General features: G+C 39.3%; 1 protein-coding gene across 1 annotated transcript in view; it reads left to right on the top strand.

The window, feature by feature from the left end:
* Positions 1-22,459, top strand: part of cd36 (CD36 molecule (thrombospondin receptor)) — a 37,076-nt gene extending 14,617 nt beyond the window's left edge. Inside the window, exons 5-13 of the mRNA XM_043713794.1 lie at positions 1,967-2,058; positions 5,576-5,625; positions 6,103-6,172; positions 10,973-11,160; positions 12,954-13,072; positions 14,160-14,233; positions 15,041-15,095; positions 18,362-18,520; positions 20,463-22,459. Coding sequence (XP_043569729.1) covers positions 1,967-2,058; positions 5,576-5,625; positions 6,103-6,172; positions 10,973-11,160; positions 12,954-13,072; positions 14,160-14,233; positions 15,041-15,095; positions 18,362-18,520; positions 20,463-20,477 — 822 coding nt within the window. The 3' untranslated portion in view covers positions 20,478-22,459. The remainder of the gene's footprint in view (positions 1-1,966; positions 2,059-5,575; positions 5,626-6,102; positions 6,173-10,972; positions 11,161-12,953; positions 13,073-14,159; positions 14,234-15,040; positions 15,096-18,361; positions 18,521-20,462) is intronic.
* Positions 22,460-26,344: the final 3,885 nt, after the last annotated feature.

Raw genomic sequence — 26,344 nt, 5'->3', positions numbered from 1 at the left:
AAATTTGTTGGACTTGTACAAACAGCACAACAAGTTAGCTTGCAGCTGCTATTAGGTAGTCAAATGATTGTTGGCCATTAATGCCATGGTTTGGAATACAGAATGAGGAAGCCTTATTCCAATTGTGAAGGACTTTGGTAAAGTCACAACTAGAATACTGGATTTATTTTGACTTCCATACTCAAGAATGGATAAACCTGTTTCTGAAGTAATACAGTAAAGATTCACGGATCAGATCCTAGGATGAGAATGGTATCCTATGATGAACTAGACCTATACTTACTCTGAAAGAAAATTTAACAAGATAGACACACAAAGATCGCTTCCCCGATTGTAGAATCTAGAACACAATGGCATAGTTTGAGGTGAAGGGGAAAGTCATTTGGGAATGAGATGTGGAGAATATCTTTTATTCATCCAAAGATGAGGGCATCATTGGCTAGGCCAGCAATTATTGCCCATCCCTAATTGCCTAGAGGGCAACCACATTGTTGTCAGTCTGGGAGTCACTTAAAGGCCAGACCAGGTAAGGATATAAGTTTCCTTCCCGGAAGAACATTAGCAAACCAGATGGGTTTTTTTTACTGATAATCTACAATGGTTTCATGCTCTTTATTAGACTCCTAATTCCAGATTTTCATTTAATCTAAAAACCACTACCTGCCATGGCAGGATTTGAACCCGGGTCCCCAGAATATTACCTGGATCTCTGGATTAACAGTCCAGTAATAATACCACTAGGCAATCACCTCCTCTTCATTCAAAATTGAGAAAATATGAAATTCTGTATCCTAAAGAGTTGTGATGGTCATGATTATTTCTTTGTAAGTATACACAAGACCAAGGTGAAAAAATTTCTTAAGGATCAATTAAAGAAACAAGGTATATGGGAAGTTGGGCAGGAAATTGGAGGTGAGGCCTTGTATTGAATGGTGAAACAGGTTCAAAGGGCCCTGGCATGATGCATTCTTCCTCATATTTGTTATGTTATGTTGCCCTTCCCAGCCCACACCCACTACATGAATGCTGTGTATTCTCTTCATTTATGTATTTGCCAGGTTACTGTACATCTTAGTTAACACATTTATTGCAGAGCAATGTCGACATGGATCTGGTTCTAAATCCAAACAGTTTATTTTAAGAATTTAAAAACATCTTAGAACTTATGGGGTTTTCACACATGCAGCCTTTGAAGGAATCTCTATGACTTTCCAGGGGCACTGTGTGTAGAGTCAGTCACCAGCTGCACCCAGAGGCATAAGCAATCAAGCACAATTGCATAGATTAATGAACAGATCAACACAATCAAGTACAGATCAATAATCATTAGACACTACAGCAAGCCAACAACAATATGTCAGGAAATATTTTTGATGCCCCAAATTTCTGGGTTATGAATGTAAATAGCATACAAAATTCTTATAGGATTCACCAGGGTCAATGCGGGCAGAACATTTCTCCTGGCTGTGGAGTGTTTGAGAACGAAGGGGCCCAGCCACATAATAAGGGTTAGGCAATTTAGATTTTTTTCACTCAAAGGTGGTGAACATTATAAATCTTTTGGATTAAGTTCGGCATGGACTGGTTAAACTGAAAGGTCCGTTTCTGTGCTGTATGATTCTAAGAGGGCTGTACAGACTCAGTCCTTGAGTATAATGGTAGCTTTCTAAAGCTATCAAGCAATATAGCAGTAATATGGAACAAATAACATCAAGACAGAAGATCAGCTATGATTTGGTTGAATGGTGGAGCAGATTTGAGAACCACAGTGACCTGCTCCTGTTCCTATTTCCTACATTTCTGAGGAAAGTTCTGGAACAGCCCAGACATTATCAGAAAATTCAGGCCCGCTAGTCATCTGGTTTTAAATTGCTTTTCTCTGACAGTTGCTTGTATCTCTAGGATTATTGCTGCAATTTATTATTATGCAATAGGGTTAATACCTTGGGCTTGTCTGTCCCTCTAGTACAATGGATCATCAGATGGAATTTATAACGTGTACACGGGAAAAGATGACATTAGCAAAGTTGCAATCATTGACCGCTGGATGAACAAGAAGTAAGAGTAAAATGAGTAATCTTTTCATGTATTCTCAGAACACATTTAAAAATAAAGTAAATTGCTTCTTAATGGCTTCGAGACACGTATGACAGAATGCAACATTTCCAGAAAGTATTTTACAAAAATGGACTGTTTGTAACAAGAAGTACTTTATCCTTCTATGATTTTCATTGAAAGTTTAAATGTTAAAACAGTGTATTCACTGAAAACGGGTGCCTGCATTTTCACTTGTGGGTCACATTAGGGATATTTCACAATCTTATAAAACCAACCTAGGAGAAAATGGCCCAGAAATTGGGATGTTATTCCAGGTTCACCGCAATCTGGCGTCAGGAGCGTGGATTGAGAGCAGAGGAATCCGTGTGCAGAGGTTGGTGGAAGATGTGCCTCTGCATACTGCTCCTCTATTGAGGAAAGTTAAAAATCACACAATACCAGGTTATAGTCCAACAGGTTTAATTGGAAGCACACTAGCTTTCGGAGCGTCACTCCTTCATCAGGTGATTGTGGAGGACACAATTCTAAGACAGAATTTATAGCAAAAGTTTACAGTATGATGTAACTGAAATTATACATTGAAAAAAATACCATGATTGTTTATTGAATCTTTCATCTGTTTGAATGCCATGATAGTTTCACTTCTTTCATGTGTAAATCACGAAACGTTTTTTTACAAGTTGCATTCTCAAGTTAACTGTAACAATTGGTGTTAGCTAGACAATATGTTGAAGGTCTTAGCCTCCTGTGTTCTCTGTCTGTGCCATAATGTTTAGATTGATTGTAATCTAAAAAGTGAGATGACAGTGTCTTACATGAATTCATGCAGTTTTTGAGCAAAGTACAATGGTAACTCTGCAAGTCCAAATGCACCTCACAAATGTATATGTGTACATTTGTGTGTGTGTGTGTGCCTGTCCAGGTTGGAGGGTTGTGAGTGTGAGAGAGCGTGTATGTGTGTGTAGAATGTCTTAAGTCTGTGAGGGGGTGCATGTGCAAGTGTGGGAGTGTGTGTGGCTGTAAGGGTATGCGTGCGTGTCTGTGTATGTGCGTGTCCGTGTGTATGTGTGTGTATAGGAGTGCCTGTGTGTGTGTGTAGGAGTGTCTGTGTGTGTGTATAGTGCAATGGTGGTCACCTGTAGTGTGACATGAACCCAAGGTCCCGGTTGAGGCCCTCCCTATAGATACGGAACTTAGCTATCAGCCTCTGCTTGGCCATGTTTCGCTGCTGCCTGTCCCGAAGTCCGCCTTGGAGGATGGTCACCTGAAGGTCCGAGGTCAAATGTCCTGGGCTGCTGAAGTGTTCCCCAACTGGGAGGGAACACTCCTGTCTGTTGATTGTTGTGCGGTGGCCATTCATCAGTTGCTATAGCCTTTGCTTGGTTTCCCCAATGCACCATGCCTCAGGGCTTCCTTGCCTGCAACTTATAAGATAGACAACGTTGGCTGAGTCACATGAGTACCTGCCATGTACATTGAGGAAAAGAATTAAAATGTAGAGCAGCCATTCAGCCCTCACTCCTTACACCCCACCAAATTTCTCATACATTCTGCATGCCTCCTTATGCCATGTACCCACTGCCCATGTCTGCTCAAACTCTGTGTGTCAACCTTTGCCACTGTACCAACCCTCATTGGTCTTTATATCATCCTTGTCAACCTCTTCATAATACCTAACCCCACATGTCCCTTTATAGCTCCCATGCTAATCCATGCCCTTGTACCCAGCATCCATGGTTCTATGTAGCCCATAACCAATTTCTGCTTCCTACCCATTACCCATTTTCCCTACACCTAACATGCCAACTCTCCCAATATCTGTTATGGATCTCAGGACCAATGCTGAAATGAAAATAAACAAAATCTTATAAAATAAAGTTCCACGGATAATACATACTTCCTATAGACTTTATGTTATTAAATTAAATACTTCAATAGACTTTAAAAAAGTTACTACATTTGCAATAAACATTTAATGCAAGTGCATAATCCAGATAACAATCAACACTGGAATTTATAGTCATGCTTCAAAAACTGAATAATGTCTCAGAGCTGGCAGTAAAACCTGAAAAAGTAGACACTCCACTGTGATAATGAATAGTTGTGAAATCAATCATATAACACGAATGGGTGATGAAAACCCATCGAAGAATCCCTATAGGTTGGAAAAAGGCCATTCAGCCCATCAAGTTCACACCAACCCTCCAAAGAGCATTCCACCCAGACCCATTCCCCAACTCTATCCCTGCCTTTCCCATGGCTAATCCACCTAGCCTGCAAATCCTTGGTTACTATGGGACAATTTAGAATGGCCAATCCACCTAACCTGCACATCTTTGAACTTTGGGAGGAAACTGGAGCACCTGAAGGAAATCCACGCAGGCAGGGGTACAATGTGCAAACTCCACAGAGATGGTCAGTTAAGGGTGGAATTGAATATGGGTCTCTGGTGCTGTGAGACAGCAGTGCTAACCACTGAGCCACCATGCCACCCTGTCAAGTATATGTCAACAGGCAGAGTGAAATAGGAAGCAATCATTTACTTAAACACTCTCGGCATTTGTTCCAAAGATTTAGGATTTTTAACTGCTTTGACAGCTCCCTTTGACAAGTGATATTGACATTTCCTTTAGATAAGTCATACAGTCAAGGCGGTGTACAGCATAGACCTCATAAGGCCTCCCTCCATACTAGGCAACATCCTAGTAAATCTCCTCTGAGCACTTTCCAAAGCTTCCACATTCTTCCTCTAATGTGGTGACCAGAACTGTGCGTAATACTCCATGTGCGGCCGCACCAGGGTTTTGTACAGCTGCAGCATGACCTCATGGCTCCGAATCCCTCTACCAATAAAAGGTAACACACCGTAAGCCTTCTTAACAACCCTATCAACCTGGGTGGCAACTTTCAGGGATTTATGTACATGAACACTGAGATATCTCTGCTTATCTACACTGCCAAGAATCTTATCAATAGCCCAGTACTCTTTATTCCTGTTGCTCCTTCCAAAGTGATTCACCTCAAACTTTTCTGCATTAAACTCCATTTGTCACTTCTCAGCCCAGCTCTGCAGCTTAACTATGTCCCTCTGTTATCTGCAACATCCTTCCGCACTGTCCACAACTGTAACGACCATAGTGTCACCTGCAAATTTACTAACCCATACTTCTACACCCTCAGTTATTTATAAAATGACAAACAGGAGTGTCCTCAAACAGATCCTTGCAGTACACCACTAGTAACTGAACTCCAGGAGTTAGCTAATACACAAAGTTATTGTTCAGTGCAAGTCGCATGCATGCCTTAATTATGGATTTATTGTGCAGATTAAGTGGTCATAGTGCACATTTAATCAGAGTTGTCAATCACAAAACGGACATATGAAACTCACCACCTTACTATTGATTGGCAGTTTTGTTGTAATCTACAGCCTTTTATTATCTTTTATCTTTTAACTAACCAATTTAGCATTTTGATTTCACTGCAACCTGAATCATAACTATCCTTTTTTTTTCAGAAAACTGACTTTCTGGAATGATTCATACTGTGATATGATCAATGGCACAGGTAAAGCTATCATTAAAACTACCATTATCCAAACTGTCTCAAAAAGACAACACTGAAAACTTGAAGAAATACAGATCAAGATATCTGTTCTTTGAGCTGCTCAGATCCATCCATCTTATTAATATTTAGGAATCAAAGGCATGTGAAGAGTGAAAAATGCCAATCCAGCAACGTGGATCACTTACATTCTACCACAGTTAGAATCAAAAGGACCTGTGCTATTAATTTTAGATGAGGTGGCAATTCTGTTTCTCATAACAAACTAACATATAATATCAACATCATCATTTATGTTTGATTTCCAATGACAAATTATGATCCATTTTATGCCTGTGAGTGCTTGAGTATAGAAAATCACAATTACTATTCACAGTATCTACAAATTGCCCACAAATATTATGATGCTCATAATTGATCTAATATTTTACTGGGCACTCATTGACTACCACTTTTCATAAAAACATTTTTTTTTGACAGATGCAAGCTCTTTTCCACCATTTGTTCATGATAAGAAGAAATTATACTTTTTCTCATCTGACATTTGTAGGTAATGTACCAATGAAAATATACATAAAGCATGTACAGGACGCTCCACTTGCTGTTCATATACATTTAGACCATCGTGCTTACACATTTAATGCTTAGATATGTATTGAACAGACATATATAGAAGGGACTTACCTCAAAAGTCAGGCCTCCATTTCTTGAGAGCTGCGAGGAGAAAGGGAGAGAAGCTGCCAAGAAGGTAAGTGACAACTTTAAAAACTTACCTTGTGAATAGGCGGAGTGCACACTGAGCAGGAGTGGATATGAGACTGCTGAGTGATATATTTGGGTGATTATGTTACCCAAAACACTACTGAGGTAGTATCTCCCATCCATCCTGCTCCTCTAACCAAAACAGAAGTTCTGTCTGATGGATTGGTAAAGTAACAAGTTTTTGTTTTACTCTTTATTTTTCAATAGTCTTCTTTGGGAATTTAGAATAGTGGGGATGGCAGTTAGGGCAGTTGAATGTTCCTCCTGCAGAATGTGGGAGGTAAGGGTCATCACCAGTGTTCCTGCTGACTGCATTTGCGGAAGGTGCACCCAGCTCTAGCCCCTCAAAAACTGCGTTAGGGAACTGGAGCTGGAGCTGGATGTACTTTGGATCATTTAGGAGGTGAAGGGCATTATTGGGAGGAGTTACAGGGAGGTAGTCACACCTCAGGTATAAGAAAAAGTAGATGTGTTACATTCAAGGGATGGAAAGGGAACCATCAGGCAGTGCAGGAATCCCCTGTGGCTGTTCCCCTCAATAGCAAGTATACTGTTTTGGATGCTGTTGGGGGAGACGACTTGACGGGGTAAACCATGGGGTACAGGTCTCTGGCGTAGTGTCTGTCCCTGTTGCTTAGAAGGGAAGGGGAGAGAGGAGCAGAACATTAGTCATTGGGGACCTCCATAATTAGGGGGAGAGATAGGAGGTTCTGTGGGAATGGGAGAGACTCAAGGTTCGTGTGTTACCTCCCAGGGCCAGGGTTTGTGATGTCTCAGATTGTGTTTTCAGGATCCTTGAAGGGGAGGGGGAGCAGCCCCAAGTCGTGGTCCACATAGGCACACCAATGAAGTTGGTAGGAAAAGGGATGGGGATTTAAGGCAGAAATTTAGGGAGCTAGGGTGGAAGTTTGGAGCCAGAGTGAACAGAATTGTTATCTCTGATTTATTGCCCATGCTATGTGCTAGCGAGGCAAGGAAAATGAAGAGAGAGAAGTTGAACATGTGGCTACAAGGATGGTGCAGGAGGGAGGGTTTTGGATACCTGGATAATTGAGGCTCATTCAGGGGTCGGTGCAACCTCTACAAACAGGATGGTCTATGCCTGAACCAGAGGGGTACCAATATCCTGGGGGAGAAATTTGCTATGCTCTTTGGAAGGGTTTAAACTAATTCAGCAGGGAGATAGGAACCAAGATTGTAGTTCCAGTGTCCAGGAGGTTGAGAGTAGCGAGGTCAGAAACATGGTTTCAAAGTCGCGAGAGTGCACCGGCAAGCAGGAAGTTGGTTTGAAGTGTGTCTACTTCAACACCAGGAGCATCCAGAATAAGGTGGGTGAACTTACATTATGGGTTGTACCTGGGACTTCGATGTTTAGATTAGATTACATTACAGTGTGGAAACAGGCCCTTCGGCCCAACAAGTCCACACCGACCCGCCGAAGCGTAACCCACCCATACCCCTACATTTACCCTTTACCTAACACTACGGGCAATTTAGCATGGCCAATTCACCTGACCTGCACATCTTTGGACTGTGGGAGGAAACCGGAGCACCCGGAGGAAACCCATGCAGACACGGGGAGAAGGTGCAAACTCCACACAATCAGTCGCCTGAGGCGGGAATTGAACCCGGGTCTCTGGCGCTGTGAGGCAGCAGTGCTAACCACTGTGCCACCGTGCCGCCCACAATGTTGCGACCATTTTGGAGACATGGTTAGAGCAGGGACAGGAATGGTTGTTGCAGGTTCCAGGAATTAAATGTTTCAGTAAGAACAGAGAAGATGGTAAAAGAGGGTCAAGGATGTTTGAGAGGTAGTACGGGGTGAGGTTAGAAACAGGAAAGGAGGGGTCACCCTGCTGAGAGTTTTCTCTCGGCCTCCAAATAGTTCCACTTTGGAGAGGAAGGGATTGCAAAGATGATCTGGACAGGAGTCAGAGTAACAGGGTAGTCGTTATAGAGTCTTTAACTTTGCAAATATTAATTGGAAACACTATAGTTCAAGATGGGCCAGTTTTTGTCCAATGTGTGCAGGAGGGTTTCCTGACACAGTATGTAGACAGGGCAACAAGGGGCAAGGCCACATTGGATTTGGTACTGGGTAATGAACCTGGCCAGGTCTTAGATTTGGAGGTAGGTGAGCACTTTGGTGATCATAACCACATTTCAGTTATGTATACTTTAGTGATGGAAAGGGATAGGTATATATCACAGGGCAAGAGTTATAGGGAAAAGGCAATTATGATGCGATTAGGCAAGATTTAGGATGCATAGGCTGGGGAAGGAAACTGCAGGGGATGGACACAATTGAAATGTGGAGTTTATTTAAGGAACGGCTACTGCGTGTCCTTGACAAGAATGTACCTGTCAGGCAGGCAGGAAATGGTTGAGCGAGGGAGCCGTGGTTTACTCATGTCAAAAGGAAGAAGCAGGCTTATGTTAGGATAGACGTGAAGGCTCAATTAGGGCATTGGAGAGTTACATGCTAGCCAGGAAAGACCTAAATAGAGAACTAAGAAGAGCCAGGAGAGGACATGACAAGTCATTGGCAGATAGGATCAAGGAAAACCCTGAAGCTTTCTATAGGTATATTAGGGATAAAAGAATGACTAGAGTAAGATTAGGGCCAATCAAAGACAATAGTGCGAAGATGTGCGTGGAGTCCAAGGAGATAGGAGAAGACTAAATTAATATTTTTCATTGATATTCACATTGGAAAAAGACAATATTGTCAAGGTGAATACTAAGATACAGGCTACTAGACTAAACGGGATTGAGGTTCACAAGAAGGAGGTGTTAGCAATTCTGGACAGTGTGAAAATGGATAAGTCCCCTGGGTCAGATGGGATTTATCCTAGGATTCTCTGGGAAGCCAGGGAGGAGATTGCAGAGCCTTTGGCTTTGATTTGTATGTTGTCATTGTCTACAGGAATAGTGTGAGGACTGCAAATGCAGGAGATCTGAGTTGAAGTGTGTGGTGCTGCACAAGCACCTCATGAAGGGCTTATACCCAAAATGTTGATTCTCCTGCTCCTTGGATGCTGCCTGACCTGCTGTGCTTTTCTAGCACTACACTCCTCTATAGGAATAGTGCCAGAAGACTGGAGGATAGCGAATGTTGTTCCCTTGTTCAAGAAGGGTAGTAGAGACACCCCTCCTAATAATAGACCAGTAAGCCTTACTTTGGTTGTGGATAAAGTGTTGGGAAAGGTTATAAGAAATAAGATTTATGATCATCTGAAAAGGAATAAGGGCTAGTGAACATGGTTTTGTGAAGGGTAGATTATAACTCACAACCCTTATTGAGTTCTTTGAGAAGGTGATCAAACAGATGGATGAGGGTAAAGCGGTTGATGTGGTGGATGTGGATTTCAGTAAGGTGTTCGATAAGGTTCCATACAGTAGGCACAAAATATGGAGGCATGGGATTGAAGGTGATTTAATGGTTTGGATCAGAAATTGGCTAGCTGAAAGAGGGTGGTGGTTGATGGGAAAGGTTCATCTTGGTGTTCAGTTACTAGTACTGCAAGAATCTGTTTTAGGTCCACTGTTGTTTGTCATTTTTATAAATGAGACCTGGATGAGGGCGTAGAAGAATAGGAAAGTAAATTTGCAGATGACACTAAGGTTGGTGGAGTTGTGGACAGTACAGAAAGATGTTGCAGATTACAGAGGGACAGAGTTAAGCTGCAGAGCTGGGCTGAGAGGTGGCAAATGGAGTTTAAGGTGGAAAAGCATGAGGTGATTCACTTTGGATGGAGCAACAGGAATAAACAGTAGTGGGCTAATGGTAAGATTTTTGGCAGTGTAGATGAGCAGAGAGATCTCTGTGTCCATGTACATAGATCCCTGAAAGTTGCCACCCAGGTTGATAGGGTTGTTAAGAAGGCATACAGTGTGCTAACTTTTATTGGTCGAGGGATTAAGTTTTGGAGTCATGAGGTCATGTTGCAGCTGTACAAAACTCTGATGTGCCCATGCTGGGAGTATTGCACACAGTTCTGGTCACCACATTATAGGAAGGATGTGGAAAGTTTGGAAAGTGTTCAGAGGCGAGTTGCTAGGATGTTGCCTGGTATGGAGGGCAGATCTTATGAGGACAGGCTGAGAAACTTGAGGCTGTTTTCATTAGAGAGAAGAAGGCTGAGAGGTGAGATAATTGAGACATATAAGATAATCAGAGGGTTAGGTAGGGTGGACAGTGAGAGCCTTTTTCCTCGGATAGTGATGGTTAGCATGAGAAGACGTAGCTTTAAATTGAGGGGTGATAGTTGTAGGATGGATGTCAGAGATAGTTTCTTTACTCAGAGAGTATTAGGGGCGTGGAACGCCCTGCCTGCAATAGTAGTAGACCCGCCAACATTAAGTGCATTTAAATGGTCAATGGATAAGCATATGGATGAAAATGGAATGGTATATGATAGATAGGTTTCAGATTGGTTTAACAGGTTGGTGCAACATCACGGACTGAAGGGCCTGTACTGCGCTGCAATGTTCTATGTTCTAAAGGAAGGAATCTGCGACTTCTAAGAGCACAATCCCAGCCATTGGTTGTAATGGATAAACAATTTATTGATTCTTCTCCACACAGATCCATCTTTGCAGAATATGAACAGAAGCAAATTCTGAAGAATATTCCTGTTCATCGTTTTGTTGTTCCTCCTCAAGCTCTTGCATCTTCTGTTGAGAATCCTGACAATCACTGCTACTGCAAAGATATGAGCGTTTCAGAAAATTGTACCTTTGGAGGAATTCTTGGTATTAGTGTTTGCAAAGAGAGTAAGTGCTACAGGCTGTGAGTAGGTGTAAACAATACCAGTGAAACATTGCCAGGCTATAGCAATTCTATTTGAAAATAATTATGAATCATTAACTTAGCTTGTTTTCTTTTTTCATGCGGCTTTCCAGTTGGAATTTTGCCATCAGATATCAAGGGGATTTTACAATGAATTTCAGTAGTTGATAAAGTCTTTCCTTCAACTATGGATATAGTGGAATTGGTTGATTTAAAGAAAATGTGCCAGATGTAATAGTCTATTTTGTTTTCCCAGATCAAACAATGAAACTACCACAATACATTTTAGCTACCTGCCACATACCACATATTAACAATATTTCTCCAGTTCTCCACAAACATTATCAAGTTGTCTACTGAACATGTCTGCTACTGTGCTAAAAAAGGTCCAATCTGAGAAATAAATGGTTCAAAAGCATTTCTTATAGTTGGATTAGCTTAAGGCTTTTCTGTTTCCTTGGATGCAAGTTCATGTGATCAAAATATCAGCAAACTTTGATTATTTGTGATCTGCATTTCAGTTCAGTGGACAGTTCTGTTTCTGTGAGCAGTAGTAGAACCTGTTGAGGGAACAGAAACAGAAAATCAATCTCATATAATGAAATGGTTCTTGAGCAGTTTGGTCAACAAAAGCAACATTTCATTGAAAGAAGTCAGGTATGGTTGGAAGAATGGACTGTAGTGTTAAAAAGACAAAGTACATTAAATAAGGCAAAAGCAAATTATTGTGGATGCTGGAAAACAAATATATAAATTGTCAAGAATGATCAGGCTGCAGCTATAGAAGCAAAAGCAGAGATAATATTTATTGATGACACTTTGGCCTGACTGGAACACATTATAGATCTAATGTATTATTTTAAATAAGGACAAAGACAAGCAAAAGGAAGAGTATGTGGTGGAGATGCTATGTGCTGTGGGTCATGGTCAAGGGAGGAAAGGACAATGAGGATACTGTATAATAAAGTACACATATCAGAAGCACTGGTGAGGAAGGTGACATCTTGAAAACAAATATGACAAAGGTGGAGAAACTGGGAGAATGGAACATAATCAAAATAGGAAGCAAATTGGGAGGAAATGTAATCATAATAACTGTGGATACTATTAGACTTTGAGTAGTTATTAATTGAGAACCTATCCCCAGAAATCAAGATACAGGTTATTCTGTTAAAATGTGTGTTTCACCAACACAACTTCGCTGTAATGTGATTGACGAATTGGGGATGCTTTTTCTACAGCATGAATTTTTAAAACATGTTGGCTTTAACATGATTACAGTGCCAATGCTTTAAGTGCTGTATCTAAAGCGCAATTTTTCTATAACATGGGGTTGCACAAGAATGCAATATGGTGTACAGAAGAACCGATTGTAGAGATGTTGAGAAGGAGATGGACCAAGTGAGGAAAGTATGACAAAAATTGCATTGATACAGTAAATAATGTAACAAAACATGAGATGGGTGAGGGATTTAATTAGGAAAAAATAACAACAAAAGAGATGGGACTTGGTCTGGAAGAACAATGGTTTGGATAGGCTGAAATAGCCATTCTCATTTTTATGCTTTTTCTGATCTTTTGTTGAGTCATTTAAAATGCAAACTGTTTACTTTTCTGTTGGACCACTGCCCAGCTTTCATTGGTTTATTAGTTTCCTTCTTCAAAATTAGCTGATGTGCAAACATGTTATAATATGACCTAAATTCTATGCTCTGAGTTACTCCTTTCACCATTCTGTATCCCATAACTGCATTATAATGATATGTTTGAATTTCAGACAAACCGATTTATATTTCACTCCCTCACTTCCTATACGCAAGTGGTCAAATCGTGAACGCAATTGATGGGATAAATCCCAATAAGGAAGAGCATCAAACCTTTCTGGACGTGGAACCTGTAAGTGATTATTTAAGTTTGTAAAAACGTTTTACCTCCTTCATCATTGTTTGAATGCATTTTCAATTACTTCCATTGAAAACAGTGAGCCATTGTGTCCTCTCAAGAAATAATTAATGACTTGGAAAATGACTGTAAGAATATCAGAGCTCAGCTGTTTTCCTCTCCTGATATCTTCACTGCCAATAAATTTATCCCACATCCTCCTTCTAGTATTCAGCACTAAATAAAGCTCTTGCAAAAGCATTGCAAAAATGTCATCTGTTGAGGATTTTACTAATATTTTTCCAAGTTGCCATAATCTCACCAGAAGAAAGGGCTGCTCTCTCATGAGAGAGATAACTCGTGGTGGTTTAACCGAAGGGTCACCCTGCCTAAGGGGAGGTGAGAGGTTGAGAAGGAGAATCTTTCCTAGTAACCTCTACTGTACAATTTATGGGTTGTGATTGATGAAATATTTGTTTCAGTATGTGCAGTTGTAATTTATAATTAGGTGTAGTTTGCCTTTACAGAATGAAACTTCTGAGGGACGGTAATTTTCCTACAGCAACCATGGATCTCGAAGACAAACAGAGTTTTACTCAAGTGATCAAGGATTAACAGCACTTGTGAAGTTTATGAAATGGAATAGGAAGGGATAGGGGAAATGGGAGTAACTATTAACACCTCATAGAGATCAAAGCGGGGTTAGGGATTGGAAGTTAACAATTCTAAACTATGAAATCCGACTTTCAATCTACCTCCTTTTTTTAACAAAGGTGGTTTGGGAGAAGGGCCACGACACAGAGATAGAGCCACTTATTGTCTCTCAAACATGACTGCTGTTTTATGTTTAATACTTGTGAGCTTGATTTTCTAGCAATCAGGAAACTTGACTGCTGAAGACTAGAGCCTCAGAGAACAACTAATAGGACTTGAAAACTGTAACAGTAAAATACATATTTCACGCTGAGACATATTGTTCAGGACCATGCAGTCACTGAATGGATAAAATTATTTATTTATCAAATGCACATTGTTTACTCTTCAATATTTTATAATTTATTTCTCTCCGAATTATATCTTTACAATTTCTTTCTTTTTGCAGGTCACTGGATTTACTTTGAGAGTTGCTAAACGAATACAAATCAACTTAATGTTTAAACCATCAAAGGAAATTGAGTACGTTTGATTTTTTTGTGTACATTATCAAAACATATACAAGTAATTATCCTAAAAGTAGTAGTATTAGAAATGTATTTAGAGGATAAATTAGTATGGCAAACAAGATATGAAACTTGCAGCCAGAACCTATGGCAAAAATGCATCAGGCAACGTTTAGCAATTTCCAATCATTCAACAGCTGCAATATCAACTTGTATTCATAAAACATCATAAGGTGCTACACAGAGGCTGAAATTCAAACAAAAAGCCAATGGATGAATAATGAAAAAATATTGTGCAAAAGCCTTTTTTTTAATTAGGCTGCTGTTTAGAAGTTAGTTGGCATGGGCAGAACTCCAATGTGAAGGGCTGACAGAGCTGAAAGTCTTCCTGCCAGAGGTGAGAATAAGGGATGAAGAGTCTATAAAAGGTCAGAGGGAGTGGAAAGACAAGTTAGGGCAGGGTCTTGTAAAGCTGAGGAAGGTTGCAAAGAAAGTAGGTGGAGTTGAGTGATCTAAATACAAGATGATAAATTTGAGACTTTATAGCATTGATAACCACTGTAGGACTGTGAACATGGTATATGGGGCAAAAACAACCATGTAAGGGATAAGATAGATAGAACAGAGTTTTGGAGGAACTGAAGGGTAGAGTCAATAACTCGACCAGCATTGTATTGGGGATATATTAAAATAAAACACCATTTCACAGGCACACTACAAAAGTATTGATTTATATTGGAAACTGTTCAATTCAATGACAAGTTCATAGTTACTGAAAAGGGATGTTGCATGTTTTTTTAAACAAAATATTTTTTCTTTGTAGCATATTAAAGAATATCAGGAAGCCAACATATTTTCCACTTGCTTGGCTTAATGAGGTAAGGGGATATTTCTACATAGCAGGTTTACAATCATAAACATCAATTCTACTGAGAAAGCTGTTATTGTATTTTCTGGTCTTAGTGATACGTAGAATCAGTACTCTACTATAAACAAGTTTATTTAAATCATTCCAAAATGCAAACATATGAATCAAGTGTAGCCATTTAACCTATGATGATTCTACTCCTTTAACAAAGCTGCGTTGCCCCTGGTTATTTTTCAGAGGGGTGGTAAACTCAGAGATTCCGGGAGGTCTAGGTTTGAAGGATTTTAGGGCCAATTTGATGATAGCAAACAGAAAATGACTCAGGCAAAAGGCTTTTAAGTTAAAAAAAAACACTTGTACAATGGAAGGGGCCTGGCCATCTCCCAGCTCAGCTTTTCACTGTCTTGGTTTGGTTTGGTTTTTAGCAAGCAGTCAGTTTTAAAGCTGCTGGACCCAGAGAAGCAGGTCCATGCTGATCCACCTCTCTCTCTCTGACATCTTTTCTGTAAGATCCTGTGTTTGATTTTACCTTTTATTTTGGCAAGGGGTGTTCATGGGAATTGTTGCAAGTATTTGGAACAACGTCGTTAAGTTGGGATAATCTGTTGGGTTTTCAGAAAGGTTAAGTTATTCCGTATTCTGTTCTCTTTTGTTTGTGTTTCATTTGGTCATCTTCCAAATAAATTCTATTTTGTTTAAAATTAAATGGTTGGCTAATTGCGTTACTCCGGGAATATCCAGTTTACACCTGCTTAAAACAATCAGCAAAGTTAGGATGTGGGCTTTTTTCTTGAAATGTTCTGAGGGGGTCTGGCCTGGTCCATTACAAACCACTCTGGCCTGCTCTGTCATTCAGTAAAATCATGGTTGATCTGTTTGTGGATTCAACTCCAGAATAGTTAACGATTTCATTTAATGTCAAAAATAAAGTCTTTGGAAACAGCATGTTTTGGTAGTGTGAGAGTATACCACAGAATAGTAAATTATGTAAGCAAGTAGAAGAATTTAAACTCGCGAGTGCAAGACAAATACAGCACTGTAGATGTGGCAATGGGAAGATTAACTAATAAAGATGATGGTTAATTAACAAAACAAAAACACAATTAACTTAGAAGAAGAAAATAATCAATTAAATATTGTGACTAGATATATGTTTTTTTTGTCATCTGGTTGTATTTATTGCCATTCTTGTTGTCTTGACGCTATTAGCATTAACCATTCAGCTTGGAATACACGTGCATATATTAAACACAAGAAGTATTGTGTGCTTTTAAGCATGGAAACATAGAAGATAGGAGCAGGAGTAGGCCATTTGACCCAGTGAGCCTGCTCCATCCCCATTCATTATGATTCATGGCCCATCATTGAGCTCAATAAGCGAATCCTGCCCTCAAGCACTGGCTGAGGGGCCAAAGAGCATACAGCCAATTCAAGGTCGAGATGCTGTGAGCAGTCAACTAGGCACAAAGTGAGTGAGTACTAAGACAGCAGGCAAGGATCCCTGAGATGCACTCTGTCTGTTCCATGAGTTGTGTGTCTGGACCTGCACACAGTGTCCTGGCAACAGCATTGCAATGAAAAGTGCCAGTGTATTCTGAAATGCAGCATTGAATTGAAATGCTGTATTGTAAGTGGATTGGAGATATTCCATGAAATTGGGGCGTGGCTGGAACGTGTCTAATGTCAACCACCATGGACGGGGGATTCAGTCAGTCGCTGCCAAAGGATTGTGCTCTGATATGTAGGTGACTGCTGTCCCTGATGGAGTCACTTGCTCTGACTTTCATGGCAGGAATTGTCACCATCTTGTTTCTAGTTTATGGAAGAATGGGAATCCGTATATCAACTCGGTAGTAATGATGAGCTAATGGTAATCCATGGAAATGGATGCAAATATGTCTCTTGCCACTTACTAGTGAGATTCTTGAGTTGACATTCAAAACTTGGTCAGAGAATTGGACCTTTATTTCGGGACATCAAAAATCTAATGTGTGCTGATGTCACCCTATTTTCTAAATTGTCTTACTAATGCCTACATCTTTAAGAGGCGGAGAAGATTATGGCCCTAATGATTAGTTGGGGGTGAAGTGCATTAATTATAGAAAATACAGTAAGTGTGGAGTGATATGATGGTTATTAATGACCTTATTATGGAAAATAATAATATGATGTAGTACTAAGGATACATATCAGTAGGTGAAATTGCTATGGATACAGTTGTGAAGAGTAAAAGATTTAAAATACTGGGGGAGGTGAGGGTTATTTTCCTGGTTCCTGGACTTCCTGACATTACTCCTCTGTATAATGACCTAATGTATGTGTATGTAAATGAAAGAGGCTTGAAAAAAAATATCATTTACACCACATGGAAAAAAGACCATGGAAAAGTAAAATGTGCATTGAATGCATTAAAAAATTTTCAGTAAAATGACAGATATTTCCGAATCGACCTGTTCAGAGATATTATGATATACTTCTGGAGTAGGGGGAGCTTGAACCCAGATGTGCAGGCTTATGTATCTGGAAACCATCTGTTTTCAGAGGTCTGTCACTCTTCAGTGCCTTTTTTTCATTTCTGTTATTTTGCTGACATCAATCTAATTGAGTTTCAATCTTTGAATCCATATCAATTTACTTTGGTTGTCAAATATGTTGTTCTCTTCTTCTATAGTGAATATTGATGTGAACTAATTATTTAGTTTGTTCTGCCATTACCTTAATTTCATTGACAATATAACTTAACAGCTTACAAAGCAACTGACAATCTCTTTATCTGCTGTAGTTGAAAATTTCTTCACGTTGGTTTTGATACCACTTGCAAGTTTCTTTTTCTATTCCTAGCCCATCTTGGCATCTTCTACTGTTCTTTTTATTTTGATAATTTTCCAGGATCTCTACCTTTTTTGCTTGTATGCTTTGATGGAGTTAAGTTGCAGATAAGCCATGATGTAAGAGAATGACTTGTGGTCTGAGTAACTCATATTTCAGTGTTCAAAGAATTGTAGAATTAAATTGGCCATGCTAGGTTGCCCGTAGTGTTCAGGGATGTGTAGATTAGGTGCATTAGTCAGAGGTAAATATAGGGGAATGGGTCTGGGTGGGTTACTCTTTGGATGGTCGGTGTGGACTTGTTGGGCCAAATGGCTTGTTTCCACACTGTAGGGATTCTACAGCTCCACAGAACTTATTTGCAACTTTGCTTGCTGTCTACTGATAGAAGCTGATGCTATAATGTGCAATGCATTCAGAAGATTCTGAATTTATTTTTAATCCTAGACAGGAACTGTTGATGATGAAACTGCAGGGATGTTCAGAAATTCTCTAACAATACCCATGAAAGCACTCGGTATTGTTCAGTTAACCCTGATATGTGTTGGAAGCCTGATTGTCGTCACATGCACAGTTGCTCTCTGTATAACTTCAAGCAATGGAAAGGTAATCAGAAAACATGCTGATACAGCTATTACTAGGATAAAATGAAAGTTACAATCTGGGCCTATGTCAAAAGTCCTCAGGAGTGCCAGAAAAAAGAAACACATATTGAAAAAATGATACGGATAATTATAGGAAGATGTAAAACATAAAATTCAAATGTCCGCAATAAAGGATGTTTAGAAATACAACTTTCAGAAGAGGCAACATTCTTTGAAAATGCAATTTGACCACAAAGACACCAAACATTGATTGCCATGAATACTAGTTGAGTTCTCAGTTGTCCTGCTCAAATATGGTTGGAGAATCAGAGGTAAATATCAGATGAAGTGGAGGAGAATGTTCAATTAATGCAGGCATCATATAGTGTTCAGATAGCTTTCTTGATTTTATCACAAGTTGATCAATGAACGGGACTGTTACCACAATCAATATTCAAAGCTTAGGAAAGCAATGATATTGTAATGTACAGAGGAACCTCGATTATTCAAAGAAGATGGGGGGCACTATTTTGTTTAGATAATTGATTATTCAGTTAATTGATCAATGGCTCTCCTCTGGGACTCAGAGTTTTCTGAAGTTTCCTTTTTACTCGCTCTGCCTGCCTTGCTTCTTCTCTCTGTCTCAGGGATTGTTTCTGAGCAGACAGACACTTGTGTGTAAGGGATCTGCAGCATTGCTGAAGCCTCACCCCACCCCCCCCATCAGTTCAAGGGGATTGACATAGTGAGCACTTGCTAAGTCTGCTCCCCATTCAGGAGACTAGGCAGCAGCACACTGTGCGTGGGCACCCACCCTCTGTCCGCACACCCCTAACCCCATCCACCCTCACCCTCTGTCTGCCCCCTCAACCCCGTCCAACCCCACTCCCCTGTCAGCTCCCGTGAGCCCCCCCTTTCACCCTCCACCCCCTCTCCGGGGGAGCCAGACTGGACACCAACAGTTAAGACTGCTGCTGCCTTTTAGAGGGTAAATCTCAAAATAGCACTCACACACACATACACACACTCACACACCCACACAACGTTTTACTGCAACCTTTTGACAAGTTCCAACTTTGCCCTGTACAGGACAATGTTGGAGAGATTATCTGGGGAAGGGGGGGTTCAGGGTACATGCCTGTGTAGAACTCCAGGGAAAATGTTGGGAGAAAGAGAGAGGGTGGGAGTTCAGTCATTTGGAGATAGCGCCTGGGGTCCCATCGATGTCCAGGACTGTTCTTGGCAGCATTTCAATAAGCCAAGTTCATTTATTTAATCATTGTAAACAAAAGACGCGATTAGTGTTGAAACACCTCTTTGATGTAATGTTTCTATTGGGACCTTGAGATCTTCTTTGGATAATCCGAAGTTTGGATAATCGAGGTTCCTCTGTAGCCTGCAATGCAGAGAAAAATTGGAAAAAAAAATTAGCTACTATTTATTCCAGTGTGAGAATCAGAGATTACCAGTTACGTTACTGTCTCTTCTGTGGGATTGATGCTGCTGCATCACAGTGGGGACACCGTATATGTTTCCTTCCACCTTGCTTAGCTTGGTATTTTACTGGCTGTAGAATCGATTGCCACTTTGCATAAACAAGTGATTGGTTCATGACGCATTCGAAATTCAAAACAGTGAAATTGGAAATATTATGTTTATTGTGGTAACATGGATGTGGGATAGCTGGGAAGTTCATGATTTTCTTAACTTTGCGGGTCTGGGACACACAAGATCCCACCATCTTCATTAAAGGCCTCAAATCCAAACTACCGAGAAATTTATACATAGTCTGCTATTTGAAAAAAAAATGGAAAAGTTCACTTTCTTCCCCTAGGGCCACACTACGTATGTATTCTCAAATTATTTCCAGTTATTTGGCCCTCGAATGATTGATGCAAATCAATGTTATGGTAGAAGTATCAAACATGCATAGAAGTACAAAAAATAATTTTTGTTTTTTTTAGTATTTGAATAGGTAATAAAGAAGAATATAAGAGTGGAAACGTTTAATCCTATTTGATGTTCTGAATGTGATGAACAACAGTACCGATAGCTTGAAATACCTACAGAATACATGTTGAGAAGATTGCTGATTTTTGTAAATGTTAGTTTTTAGTGGCAAATGACTAATATTAGGACTGCACATTGTGCACGTTTTTCAGTAAATTCTGTGAATCTTAGTTTGGGAGATGGTGCAGTGGGAAGGGAAGGAACCGAATGTATTTGAGGGATATAGTTCAGTTATTATATATCATAATTCCTAATAGTAATCAGGTTCTTCACATCCTGCCAACAGCACTGCAGCTTCAAGATGTCTGAAAACAAAAAGTATAATTCCAATAACAAACATTATGAACTGTACAAAAATTGATTTTACTATGTGTCTTCAACATATGTTTCCTGAGGAGAAAACCTACTATGCATTATCTTTTTAAAAAAGCTATCTACTTGCATTTGGAGTTCAGTACATTTCACTGATATTCATAGCAGAATACATCTATCAATTTTAATTCTTATTAATGGAAAGATTTCCCCTTTATATGTGCATGGGTGATAGAACATGTAATGAGATTAGTAATTACTTCTTAAAAAAAATCCAGAGACTTCATGAAATCTCTACCATCTCTAGTAGCATTCCCAGCTACTCCATAATTTTATAAATACCACCTATTTGTTCAGGAAGTATAATAATTACACAGAAGTTGAAAACTACCATTTCTTCTACTCAAGGTATTATGGTGTAGTTTCTTGCTTCAGACCATAATGAAAAAATAACAACATAGAGCGAGAGTATATATCTTTTTATGTTTTTTTTCAAAATTAGACAGATTTACTGTAACTGAAATTATAACGTTATACAAAGTCAGAATTTCCCTGTGTTTGAACTTATACACACTATCACTTTCGGGCAAATCTGGCTATTTCACTAATTTAAAATCGCCCTTATTCTTTTGTTCAGCTTCAGTCAAGAAAACCAAGATATCTCTAATCACTGTAATTTGAAATTAATTTATTCTGTCTTCATAAAATCAGAAATATCAAAATTTTAGTCCCTTGTTACTCTTCTGGATAAGTAGGGTGAAGCCATTCACTATTGGATAAAAAATAGCAGAGATTAAATGCTGGTTAGACAGAGTCCAGGCATGTCTTGTTCAAGTCAGAGTTTTAATTCTCCTTACAATCAACAAAATCAGCAACACTGATTACTTGACTCTCACCCAAACTCAGTCTCATGCTCACACAATTGTCTCGAAAGGTAAATATCACCTATTCCTTAGTTCCATTTGGTCTCAGGCATCCCTTCAGATGCTACTAGATGATATAAGTAAGGGAAGGCAGTTCACTACTTCACATAAATCCAGAAGCCCATTTTAGGCCTACCAAAACTCATGAGGAAGTTAGAGTTCAAATGAAAATGAATATTAAAAGTCAATCTCTTGTTCTTTGGCAATTCAGCTTCTAGATCACTGATCTGCTATGTAATGTCCTGAAATGTTGCTTTGGTTCCTATATGACTAACTATTGCAGAGGTTATTTGTGGGCTCTTACAATGGAGACTATTTTATAAACAATAATTAGTTTCTAAATCAGTCAAGATCCCTTTTCCATTCTAAATGTCAAGTCAATTGTATATTTCACATCTAATGTGTGGAGTTCAGATTTAGACATGCATTTATTCTCTGCCTCTGTTTTCAGAACATGTGTAATAATATTCCATGGAGAAAGAGTAAGTGAAAACAATGTAGTGAGGGACAAACAGACTATTATTGCCAATGGTGTAAAAATAATTGTGTGGGCATCATTAGTTTAACTGACTGTTGTATGTGTTATTACATCACCAAGTGTTTACTTCTTAATACAGTTGGTAACACTGCCTACTTATAAACCCAGTGTAGTATTGCAGGACGAAGCACTTTGAGATGTATTGCATTGAATTAAATAAATCGTGCTTGAAAGTTCACCTTGTGAAACTTGGCTTATAGTTTTTTTAATTTTCGCAAAAGTGAAAGCCCTTCAGTTAAGAAGACTGTCAACATAACTTTCAGAAGTTTCAGTTTTGTATTCTTACTATTTTATTAACCGTATCCAGAGAAATAATTTTGCCTTCACCTCTCCTAGGACGTTGGAATAATACTAAGAACAATATTAGTGGCTGTTTTTGGGTATTGGAAGTTGTTTGTGTGGGGGTGCTGGTGTTAGATTGGGTTGCACAAGGTCAAAGTTCACCCAACAACAGGTTATTGTCCAACAGGTTTATTTGAAAACACTAGTTTTTGGAGCATTCTTCCTTTATCAGGTCAAGTGAGAGAGGAGGCAATCAGACACTGAATTTATAAGTAAAAGATCAAAGGGTCCATACAACTGATGCAAATATTTTGAACACACCTAAAATGGCTGACACTCTCCCATTAAGTTTTTAATCAGTTAGAAAGGAGATGCAGGTTTCAATTGATTAAGATACAAATCCAAGAATTTCTTTCAAGTCACTTGCTGCAAGATAACTTAAGGTTTTATTAGTGTGGACAAGAAGTGATATCTCAGGTTAGACAAACATTTTAGGTGTGAAGCCTTGTTTAGAATCTGTCTGTTTTAACCTGGAGACAGACTGTTTTTATTGAAAGTCATTTAGTCTACCTACTAAAGTTGATTTCAACTCAATATAGGATCACAATTCTTGACTTTATAAAGACTGATACAATGAGTTCAATACATGGTTTTTCATGTGTTGACTATTATAAATTTTTGGCAATTCTGACAAATTAGCTGATATAAATAGCATTGGACATTTCCTTCTTAAGATGCTGACTTGGTATATAATGATACATACTGCTATCGAGTTTTAAAATCCATTTGACTCATCATTTATCATGTAAATGAACTATTGATAATTGTGCACAAACATGTAGATCAAGGTCCAGTCTGAAGTGCATTCCCTTCGAGATCCAGAATAGATAGTGCTGGCAGTGGTGCAATATCTACAAGGATAATTAGAAAATTGTACCTGCGGTCTGCCAAGCCAAACTCAAATCTTTTCACGTCCAGAGTTCTATTTAGCCATATTCAGCAGGAGGCATAGCAGTTAAGTTTAAAGAGATTATTGGTCACTTGCTGTTTGTGGGACCTTGGTATATGCAAATCGATTGCTGCATTTCCCCATCTTGTAACAATAATTACATCTCAGATGTACCACATTGACTTTGAAGTATTAGGTCTGATGAGAGATTTTACAAGTTGTTATTCATGTCTGTTGTCATGAATATTATCTGCTTAGAAGTTTTAGTCTATGCTGATGATAACATTTAAACATTTTCTGGCATATAGCCGAGATAATGCATATCAGTGCAACAACACATATCAGTGCACAACAACAGTAGACTGCGCTATCTTATCTAAATTTGTGTGAATTCAGCAAGGGGCTTCACAGAATAAAATCCTTAGGAATATAGAGCTGAATTTTACCAGAAATGAGCAAAGTGTCAAATTCCTGATGAAGGGCTTATGCCCAAAACATTGATTCTCCTGCTCCTCAGATGCTGCCTGACCTGCTGTGCTTTTCCAGCGCCAAACTCTCGACTCTGACCTCCAGCATTTGCAGTCCTGACTTTCTCCAAAGTGTCAATTTTGATGAGTTTCATGGAGGGTTTTGTCTCTGTAACCTTCAGTGAATTTTTTTCACAATATTCTCCAAAATCTGTGCACGTTGGCTCCATGATACCCATCTTCGCTCTTGCTAGAGGTGGGCTGCTCACTGCTGTAACCATGTGTATTTCCTGGTGCCATGTCTAAAAGTCAGCTATGGACCAGGTCAAGTCCTGCAAGCAGGACTATCTTGAGTGTATGGAATGGGATGGTGGTGGTGGTGGGGGGGGAAGGCAGGGATGTTGGGAAGGTGAGAACCAAAGAGAAATCTGTTAGTACTGATTGTTTTTGTTGAATTAATTTGGGTATTTGCATCTTTCCACTAAAGTAACAGTGATTCATATTCAATCCAATAATCAATGCACAATGGTACCATATCTGACACTTCATTCCAAATACAAATGCACAATTGTTTCTGTAAACCTAGTTAAGGTTACCCGCCTTGTATCATTACATATTACAAGATTTTGTACAAGGCCCCAGCAACTTCCACCCTCACCTTCCTCAGTATTCTAGGGTACATACCATCAGGTCCTGGAGGCTTGTCTACCTTTATGCTTTTCAAAACACCCAACACCTCTTTCTTTTTTATATCGACATGTCCTAGGATATGATCAATGTTGCTTTGTAGACAAGCATAGCTATTGATTTTCGAATAGCAAAGTCACACAATTGCAAAATGATCATTTAGTCTACTTTTCACCTTTTCATTGAGGAAGTAACGATTCTCAGGGCACCAGGAAAATTCTCCTGCTCTCCTCATGGGATCTTTTACACTAAAACTGGTTGATTAGTTTCATAGGGCAGTCCCTTTGATAATTTAATACTAAAGGGGAAAATAGTATTAGTATCATCAGACCTTTGTTGACCTGGACAGATATAATGAACCAAGTGGTCTTATTCTGTTCCATTAACATTTAAGAGTCATGTCCATTTCTGCAGTGGGGCATGAATCCACAACCTTATCATGAGGCTGCAACTACCAAGAGTTTTATTTGCATAAACCAAGACCATAAGTATCTTAAAACAGGTCACAATCTGGCTAATTAAGGATCAACACTATGGAAATTAATGTTACTTTTATTTCACATGAAATGAAATTTCAAACCAAAATATAACTTTTTGAAAATCACAATGTTATGGTTAAGCAGTAATAATTATTAGGGCATTAACGTTAAACTTTATTGCAAAATTCAAAGGTATTGCACAATTTAAATTGGAGCTCCCTTGTGCCCAGTAGATGGTGCTATAACTTACAGAAACCACCAGTATTTCACTTTCTGCAGACTACTACAACTATCATGTGCATACAATGTATTTTTTTTCCATTACTTTGCCTATCCATCAAAGACATAATATAGGTCAAAATGTTACCACAAAAATAGAAGGAAAAGTTAATTTTTAAAATATTATTCATATTGAGAGTAACGTTTTAGGATAATAAATGCATACATTGCCTTTCTACTTGTGCAAGTATGATTGAATGTACTGGTGAAATGCACTCTAGTTTGAGATGGCTGAGCTGGAGAAATTGATCTATAATTTAATTCAAATGAGTTAACGTCACGTGCAACCCTTTAAAAGAAAGTTTCACTGGCTGATAACCTGCAGAAGGTTGCAATTTTTGCCTGAAACGCAAACAGATGTTGGAGAAACCCAGCTAAGCAAGCCGTGTCTTGTTTGAGTCCAATATAGAGTCATAGAGTCATAGACATGTACAGCACGGAAACAGACCCTTCGGTCCAACCTGTCCATGCCAACCAGACATCTCAACCCAATCTAGTCCCACCTGCCAGCACCTGGCCCACATCCCTCCAAACTCCTCCTATTCATATAACCATCCAAATGCCTCTTAAATATTGCAATTGTACCAGCCTCCACCACTTCTTCTGGCAGCTCATTCCATACATGTACCATCCTCTGTGTGAAAACGTTGCCCCTTAGGTCTCTTTTATATCTTTCCCCTCTCACCCTAAACCTATGCCTTCTAGTTCTGGACTCCCCGACCCCAGGGAAAAGACTTTGTCTATTTATCCTATCCATATCCCTCATGAGTTTATAAACCTCTATAAGGCCACCCTTCAGCCTCCGATGCTCCAGGGAAAATGGCCCCTGCCTGTTCAGCCTCTCCCTATAGCTGAAATCCTTCAACCCTGGCAGCATCCTTGTAAATCTTTTCTGAACCCTTTCAAGTTTCACAACATCT

Source organism: Chiloscyllium plagiosum, chromosome 23 (genome assembly GCF_004010195.1).
Source record: "Chiloscyllium plagiosum isolate BGI_BamShark_2017 chromosome 23, ASM401019v2, whole genome shotgun sequence".
Taxonomy (NCBI): domain Eukaryota; kingdom Metazoa; phylum Chordata; class Chondrichthyes; order Orectolobiformes; family Hemiscylliidae; genus Chiloscyllium; species Chiloscyllium plagiosum.
The sequence above is the reverse complement of the archived record's forward strand: the minus strand, read 5'-3'. Positions and strand labels throughout refer to the sequence as shown.